An 8,792-nucleotide genomic window follows, 5' to 3' on the forward strand; every position below is an offset into this window, starting at 1 on the left:
AAATAATTAATAATAGATCAGACATCCTTGCAAATAAACGAATTACATGTTAATAAATCATATTGACTTCATGATTTAACCTGGTTTGAAAAGTTTAAAAACTTCAACAATTTAAATGGTCTTGTAGATGAAACGCTGTCCATATATACGATCATATACAATACCACTTTTTTAACCACTAATTCACTCAATTAAACGACACTTTCTTCTTAACATCTTCCACTTTTTTCACATCAATAGGTCTGAAGGGTTTCAGCACGCTAATTTCATCCTTATCATCGTCTGTTTGTACAGGCGATTGCTTGTGACTGTTCGCTGTGAGAAGGGCTATTTTCCTCCGCAGTTCCCTCACTTGAGCCGCACTGGCTAGTTGAGCGGCGCCTTGGGATAACACTTCTGCTCGAAGTTTTTCGCATTCCGTTCTGGAATTGTAAAATATCAAATTGTAAAACGACTTCAATACAATAGCTCTTAAGATAGATGTTTCAAGACATAGGCTTAGTTTTATTTGGCATCCGTCAACCCATTGAGCCTCAAGCGGCCCGATCGGTCCCAGACACAATCACGCAAACACTACTTAACGAAATGAAAGGAGAATGCCCATTTTTGGTATAGGTTTTTCTCATGCATCAAGATAAAAATAATATTAAAAAAAATCTCGGCAATTTAGAGGCCTTCTTACCATCGGAAAATATATTTTGAACAGGGAATGTTTTGTAAAATCTAATAAGACATGTAATTGTTTAGATCCGTTACCATAGATTTAGTATCCATTACCGCTTACATCTGAACATAGTGTTGCCATAGTAAATATTTAAGTGTATTAATATCGATTATTGTTTTCATTGAATTACAAAAAAATCAATTAACATAAAATCATTCTTTATGGTGTTGTTTATACACTGTAGGTTATTTTAACATAGATAGTGAAGTAAAATACTTGATTCCATGCAAAAAATGTTTCCTTCATTTGTCTTACGCATTATAAACGTGAATGATACATATGTAACAACTGGTGATGAACCTTTTTAATAAATAAAAAAATAATAAAAAAGATGAGTCTGTCATATCAAACGTCACATCACATTGTGTTGATTGATTTTACTCTCCACTTTAATTGTGTTTTATTATCGAATTGTGTGAAAGTAAGCAAAAGACATTTTATCTTTGCTGATTTGTCAACGACAGGACGTTTTTACAATAAAGTGCCAATACTGTAATTGCGCTAGTAACTCAGCCCCCGGAATCACAGACACAATAGAAAATCTATTGTGTCGTGGTCCGATCGGGCCGCTCGGGGCTCAATGGGCTAGCGCAATTACGCTGACGACAGGACGTTTTATTTTAGAGGTGTTTATACTTTTTTCCAGCCTGTGTTACTCTTTACTTAGCCTGTGTTAATTCTTATTTAGAAATTATTTATTCCTGAAAATGGCTAACACCTCGAGTGAGCGAAAACGATGCATAAATTGTTCTTTCTTGATACCGAGAAACATGACGAGGCATCACTTGGAAGAAGCGTCGAATTCAATGCTCAGTTTATTACGATCATGGATAGCCCCTACTCAGGTGAGCAGACATTGTTTAGTTGCTTGAATTGTACATATTTACTTATTGTTTCAAATAGGTTTTTCATTTAATTTCTTCTAAAGTCCGTAATAAAATGTCATTATTGCCCTAGGGATTAAAGTGCCACTTTATTCCCTAGAGCTTAGAGTATTTGTTTTAGATGGAGTTTACTTGACATATAATACGAATTTTAAATGCAGGTGATGTTTATAAGAATTTTATTATTACTAGAAAGAAATCCAACAGAAGTTCCAACCCTTTGTTGTGTTAACATAATATTTACTGTATTAAATTATTAAACAGAATGTACTTTATTCCAATAATATTTTTGCAGGTTTCTTCAGAAAACATCATTTGTAATGAATGTTTTGAATTACTTCAAAATCGAGCAAACACAACAAGTGAAGGAAGCATTTTACCGTTGCCTGCTTTTGGACATAGAAGAGTCTGTCTTCCTTGTGGAAATTCCATTCTACGATCAAGGACATATCCTGTTCGACATGATCGTGAAGAGAGAAATGTTTTAATTCGTTTTGTTCCACAACACCTTGTATATATTTTTGAGTTTATATAAAGTGCCTTAGTAAGTTTTTGTCTAATAGAAAGTATATCTTATAATTATTCTTAAACTCTTTAAGGTCTCAAGAATGGATCGTGTATGTGCTGCATGTTGGAGGTCAGCAACAAGAGAAGTACAAAGGCAGCAACAGCGTGACTCAAATCGCCCCACTCTGGCTGACACTGAATTAAGTGGTGATTCTGTTGTTCCTGTGCCACCTCCTCTGCCACCAACAACCCCAGAAATTGTTCAACCAGTGATACCAAAAATAATTTCATCATTGTATAGACGTGCTGCTAACACTCCAAGTCACTGTATATTTGTTGATTGTTTTGAACCTGAACGCCTACTTATACCATCTACTATCAAAGACCTAATATTGTTTAATTATAAGTTTTACATACCATCGGGTGCACGCATTTGTCGTCACCATTTAAATCATGGTTCTTGGGACCAGTTAACTTCTCAATTGAGAGATTTTACTAGTAAACAATTTGATAATATTATGACTATGATGCAGCGAGCTGCCAACCATAGATTTGATTTTTCAAATATTACATTGATGCCTCCTCACTTATGCCATTATTGGCTTGGTATGAATCTTGAACAGTTTCATGAATTACTAAATTGTATACCCAATCTAGCAGAACAAGTACCAAACGCTACTATAGCATTATGCATTTATTTAGTTAAATTAAGAACAGGTGACAGCAACAACAGATTAGCCACTCTTTTCAATAAACCTAGAGCTACATTGGAACGTTTGATTACTCAAGCTAGAAATTGCTTTATTAATGATTTTGTCCCATTGTACTTAGGATTTAATCATATGACTATACAAGATGTTGCTTCTCGGAATAGGATTATTCCAGAAGGATTTTTTGGTAATCCCCATTTACCTGCAGAAATTAAACCTGCAATTGTTATTTGTGATGCTACCTATATTTTTGTGCAAAGTAGTTCCAATTATTTATACCAAAAACAAACATATAGTTTACAAAAACTAGATAACTTAGTAAAACCATTCTTGATTGTATGCTGCGATGGTCATATTGTGGAATGTCTTGGTCCTTACAAGGCCACTACTAACGATGCTACAATCACTAGTTTAAACTTAAATAACGAGGATTCTGGTTTTGGTCAATTTTTCAGAAGGGGCGATATTTTTATTCTTGATAGAGGATTTCGAGATGTTGTGAGTGAACTTCAAGACCATGGTTTTGTCGCCTATATGCCTGAGTCTCTCCTTGATAATGAACACCAATTAACAACCCTGCAAGCAAATCGGTCTCGTTTGGTAACTATGTGTCGTTGGGTTGTAGAAGTAGTTAATGGTCGTGTGAAAAGGGATTATAGACTTTTTCGGGATGTTTTCAATAATAGAGCTGCTATGCACCTCAAAGATGATTTTAGAATTGCTTGTGCCTTGTTAAATAAGTTTCATGTTACCGTAAATGACCCACCAGAGGCTTTTGAATATGTGAGTATTGCTAAAAATAGACTTTCACTTGAAAATCATTTGGCAGTGTACGTGGAAAGTGAAAATGTCAATAGAAGGAGAGCGAGATTTCAACAGGTTGATAGCGAACATCCTCATTTAACTACATTTCCACAACTTACAATAACTGATCTTAAACGGCTTGCTTTAGGCACATATCAACTGAAACAAGCTAGGTCATACTTTGGAGAGCATGTTCGTCAATCTGGCATTTATTGGGTTCAGGTAAATAATGAAATTGATGATGATGTTCCTCTGATGTTAGGTCTGAATAACTATTTATTAAGGGGTAGGATTAAGTCCAGACATGTAAATAGTCGTAAGTATTACACTTATTTATTAATAAGTAGAGATGATGCTGTAAGAAATACTCTAGAAGCTATAACAGGTTATTGTTGCAGCTGTCTCGTTGGTAGGCGAACAGTAGGATGTTGTGCACACGTAATGACAGTGGTTTGGTACCTAAGCTGGGCTCGTTACAATGATGTAACTGCTCCGGCTCCATATTTAGATAATTTTTTTTATGAAAATGACGAATGATGTTTGCCTTAAGTCCGGCATTCACTACACGCACCGCGAGCCGAGCCCCGAGCTGTACCAATCCGTGGACAAACCCGTCATCGCCCACACACTACACGAGCGCTGAGTTGTAGTCCAGTCGACTGTGAACATTGGTGAGCCTTGCACGTATCTACCCTACCAAGGTACCGATGCTTTCAAAACGCAAAAAAGTGGCTCTAGTAGTCGGTGCAATACTTTTTACGCAGAACAAAAATAAAAAGCGCGTGTGGGCAAAGGAATGGCTGAAACAACAAAAAAAATATACACATATGAAATTGCTGCAATGCATTCAGTCCTGTGAACCACCTGATTTTGTTAATTACTTTAGAATGAAATACGAAACCTTCATGGAATTATTAAATTAGTGACGGATTGGTGCGCCTGTGAATGGTACCCTTTACGTTAAATTGGTCTACCACTAGATCTATTTTTTTGTAATATCTGTCTACTTGAAGCTACTCCCATTATGTAAACCGAATAAAACAATCTATATGAGCTCTATTGGCATTTTATTAATCTATATTTAGGTTTTCTTGAAATCCATCTCAGGAAGATTTCTGGTGCCTACCTAGTTTGTCTGAAAGCATAAGCTCTACGCATAGATTAAATATGTTAAACGAAAAATAACCTTCGGACGATAAAACACTACCTAAATCACACATAAACCTAACTAAATCGGGGTTATTTAAGTTTTGAGGTTATTTCACATTTTTCTCAATATCTTGAAAACCCCTGTTTTTATCCCAAAAAAATCAATTGGTAAAAATCTTTTGAATATCGAAGAACCCTCCAAAACCACTCTGGCATTGACGCAACACTATACTGCGGTCCATACTTTCATGGGCATTCTCCTTTAGCACACATATAGAGGGTAACTTGGATTAACACATAGGATATGTTTTATCCCGGAAATCCCACGGGAACGGGAACTATTCCGGTTTTCTTTGAAAACACGGGCGAAGTCGCGGGCGGCAAGCTAGTAACTACATATAACACAAGTACTCACAGGGACTCTAGTTGGGTGATGCGGTATTCATATCTTACTGTGTTATTCTGTAGAAGTGTAGAGTAACTAATCTATACATAATATTTTAAAGCTGAAGAGTTTGTTTGTTTGTTTGAACGCGCTAATCTCAGGAACTGCTGGTCCGATTTGAAAAATTTTTTCGGCTTTTGATAGCCGATTTATCGAGGAAGGCTATAGGCAACATTATATCATCACGCTAAGACCAACAGGAGCGGAGCCACGCGGGAGAAACCGCGGCACGCAGCTAGTATAGTATAAATTCTCACTTCAAATGGTCCAGCACTCCGGGCAGCCAGCCGTTGGCCGCCGGCTCGCACAGCTTGCCGAACCAGCGGCACAGCTCGCGGCGTTGTTTCTCGCACAGGGACTCAAGTTGCGTGATGCGGTCTTCGTAACTTTCTGGAAATTTAATTGATTGCTTAAATTCTAATTCTTCATTAAATACTTGAAATAATAATAATTTATTACAATAATGTTAATAAATGAGATACATTTTGTTGTTTTAAATTGAATGATTTTTATTCACATAGGGTTCTTTATTCTAGTTCAATATAGAAAAAATTAGGATATGTATCAGTTCAAAATAACAATAAAACACCAATTGTGTACAGAAAAGGCAATATTATCTGTCCTCCAAAAAAAGTATTTTTAATAGTATTAAGTATTAACTATGAATAACGATCATAACAAAAAACAATGAATCCCTACATAGTATAAATCCAAGCCGCATTTGTTTGTGTGTATGTATGCTTAGATCTTTAAAGCTACACCATTTATTTTGATGCAGTTTTTTTATAGATTGATTTTAGTAGAGTAGGTTTAAGTATATAATTTATTAGATTTTAGACAAAACGGGCGCTAAAAGATAGTTACCAATAAGTTCTCGATCATAGTGGGCACTAGCTCCAACCTGCTGCTCCCAGATTGTATTCTTCTCATGGAGTAAAGCTTCAACTTCTGCTTGCTTATTTGCTAGATCCCGACGTAACTGCAATTTTAATACACAATATTGTATTGGGCAAATCACTAAATACAATAAGGCTGGTTGCAGAGCTTGACCGACCGTCAGTACGTACCTTCGGTCCAGACGATACGCATCAACAATTGTATGACTATGACACTAATGCGCATGACAATACGCGTGCGTATGGTCGGTCTAGCTATGAAAGGTTTTATGATTTTCCATACATATGACAAGCGAGACTGACGTACGCACTGATGGTCGGTCAAGCTCTGCAACCAGCGTAAAACAATTTAAAAAAGTTGCTTTCTCTGTCCCTATATCCCTTTGTATGCTTAAATCTTTACTGTATTACTACAGTTTAACCTTTACAGGTTTAAGCATAAATAATAGTAAAGATTTAAGCATAAATAAAAAAAAACGCGTCAAAATTGGTTTTGTAAAACCGATTTTGATGCGGTTTTTTTTATTAAATAGAGTGATTCTAGAGGAAGGTTTTAGTATAGTAATTTATTAGGTTTCAGACAAAGCGGGCGAAGCCACGGGCTGAAAGCTAGTATATTAATAGAATGATTGAAGAGGAAGGTTTATGTGTATAAATTAATATGTTTTACACAGCAGGCGAAAAGAAAAAACTTAAAGAACTTATGTGATATTTTGATCTACTTCATTTAGGTTTTATCAAGTGTAATATCCTTACAGGCATTCATTTCTAATTTAAAAATGTATATAAAAATTGAAAGTAAATAGGGAAGAGCGTTCCATCTTAAACCACATCTCAGCTTAACATCAGGCGAGATAGTGGTCAAGTGCTTCCCTATCAACGATAAAAAATAAATAAATAAATAAAACTTCTTACTCTTGCATTGCTTTGTTTCATTTGAATAAGATTTTTTGCCATTTCCTGTCTCTTATCTTCTACTTCTGCAAATATTGAATTCCCTTTGGCAGCTGAAACAAATATTATGTCAAGTTAAAGATAAGTTTACATAAAATAATCTTGACTTCTCTTATAATATTTGAAGCCACTACTCATATGAAAAATATATTTTAGACAACTGGTTCCATTCAAAGAAATCAATGGATGAAAATATATAGTTCATCAATCGATTTATTTCCATGACAAATTTCATGTTTCACAACCAAATAAGAAGCTGCATGCTAATATGATAAAACATCAATCAGATGTGAAATTATTTATTTAGAAATTTCTTACCATGTGGTTGCAAGTCTGGTGTATCAACTTGATGCAGCATAGCCCTCGCTTCAGCCAAATCAGCCAACGCCGCAGCTTCCCGTTCTACTACCGATTTAATTTCCTCTCTTCTTATATCAGCAGCTGCCCGCAATTCACCGATTTCCGACACTAATTCCTCAACTTTCATACGCCATGAAGTTATTTCTGCTTTAGCTTGTTCCAGCGCTGCTTTTGCGGAAGCAGCTTCTGAAGTAACTGATGATAATTTTGAACGAATCTCATCTACTTCTTTATTATCACGCTCTGGTGACTTCCGAGCTACCACTGCTTGTTCCTCTCTTAACCGACGGTTTTCAGCTTCTAACTTCTTTATTTCTAACGCGCTTTGATCCGATATCTGAGAACGTTCAGATCGCAATACGGATATTTCTTCCTGGAGGGTTGATATGCGAGACAAAAGTTCACTCTTGCGTCTGCCCTCCTCCGCCTGATATGTTTCTAGCTCTGTATTTAAATGACTCTGAACATCTAGAGCGGTTTGGTAACTTCGTCTTGTATCATGTAGTTCTTGTTTAATTGCCTCAAAATTAGAGGACAAATTATCGTATTGCTTTTTCAATAAATAATAGCGCTCGTTTAACTCACCGCCAGTTAAATCCTCTGCTTCTGTTATATTAGTTTTATTGCTTATAGTTGAGTAATCCATATTGACTGAATAATTAGTCTTAAAACTGATGAATAATGAAACAAGTATGTTTTAAATTTATATCAAATTAATGTTCAAAAGTTATTTGTTGAACTTTATTGTTGATTTTCAAATTTGATTTTTGAATGAACGTCTTTCTTTGACGTTTAAAAAACATGGCGCCACAGAGTAAATAACAACTAATGCACTTATTACAACTTTCTAAATTTAGTCACTAATTTCTTAGAATTTCATAATATTTTGAAATTAAAAGCTTCCAGCCTGTGCTTCCAGCAGATGATTACAGTAATCGAAAATTAAGAATGTAATTCAGATAATGGAGATTATGAGTACTTATATTAGATTCTGGAGGTGCAAAAATTATCTATGAATTAATTCAAATCGTTTGTGTTTTACATAAATAAATCTCGTGGCATCGTTAATTAAGAAGCAAAATATAATACCTTTATTATATTCCACGAGGAAGAATCTAATCTAATCTGAAATCTCTCGTCCAATTTATTCAAGGAAATATTATGCCTCCTCCACACTACTCGCGAAGTTGAACGAGGTTAGACGAATAGAATAGTGTAGAGAGGCACTTCGGCCTACTTCGTCCAACTTTACCTCGCCTCGCCCGACTTCCGTTTGTTGTCGGTTTTTGCGCCCGAGTCAAAGGGCACGAAGTTACCTGAAGTTCGTTCTAAATATGATCGTATGCGCTCCTCGCGAAG

At 35.7% G+C, this 8,792-nt stretch overlaps 2 protein-coding genes across 2 annotated transcripts; one reads left to right on the plus strand and one right to left on the minus strand.

The window, feature by feature from the left end:
* Positions 1-36: 36 nt before the first annotated feature.
* Positions 37-8,498, minus strand: LOC123692435 (protein Spindly). Its single transcript, XM_045637179.1, has 5 exons — positions 7,392-8,498; positions 7,035-7,126; positions 6,088-6,202; positions 5,481-5,613; positions 37-422 (listed from the first exon to the last, which is right to left on the minus strand). The coding sequence occupies exons 1-5, from the start codon at positions 8,077-8,079 to the stop codon at positions 188-190; spliced, it is 1,263 nt and encodes a 420-aa protein (XP_045493135.1). The 5' UTR covers positions 8,080-8,498; the 3' UTR covers positions 37-187.
* LOC123692433 lies at positions 683-4,688 on the plus strand. Its single transcript, XM_045637178.1, has 3 exons — positions 683-1,569; positions 1,904-2,119; positions 2,208-4,688. Exons 1-3 carry the CDS (start codon positions 1,432-1,434, stop codon positions 4,164-4,166), a joined length of 2,313 nt encoding a protein of 770 aa, XP_045493134.1. The 5' UTR covers positions 683-1,431; the 3' UTR covers positions 4,167-4,688.
* Positions 8,499-8,792: the final 294 nt, after the last annotated feature.

The sequence above is a fragment of the Colias croceus genome, chromosome 6 (assembly GCF_905220415.1).
Source record: "Colias croceus chromosome 6, ilColCroc2.1".
Lineage (NCBI taxonomy): Eukaryota > Metazoa > Arthropoda > Insecta > Lepidoptera > Pieridae > Colias > Colias croceus.

Bases quoted from the DNA above. Each gene is read 5' to 3' on its own strand.
- LOC123692433 (XM_045637178.1), top strand. From the start codon at position 1,432: ATGGCTAACACCTCGAGTGAGCGAAAACGATGCATAAATTGTTCTTTC. The intron at 1,570-1,903 runs GTGAGCAGACAT...ATATTTTTGCAG, and splicing joins CATGGATAGCCCCTACTCAG to GTTTCTTCAGAAAACATCAT. The intron at 2,120-2,207 runs GTATATATTTTT...AAACTCTTTAAG, and splicing joins GTTTTGTTCCACAACACCTT to GTCTCAAGAATGGATCGTGT.
- LOC123692435 (XM_045637179.1), bottom strand. From the start codon at position 8,079: ATGGATTACTCAACTATAAGCAATAAAACTAATATAACAGAAGCAGAG. The intron at 6,203-7,034 runs GTAAGAAGTTTT...TTAAAATTGCAG, and splicing joins TGAAACAAAGCAATGCAAGA to TTACGTCGGGATCTAGCAAA. The intron at 5,614-6,087 runs GTAACTATCTTT...TTAAATTTCCAG, and splicing joins CTATGATCGAGAACTTATTG to AAAGTTACGAAGACCGCATC.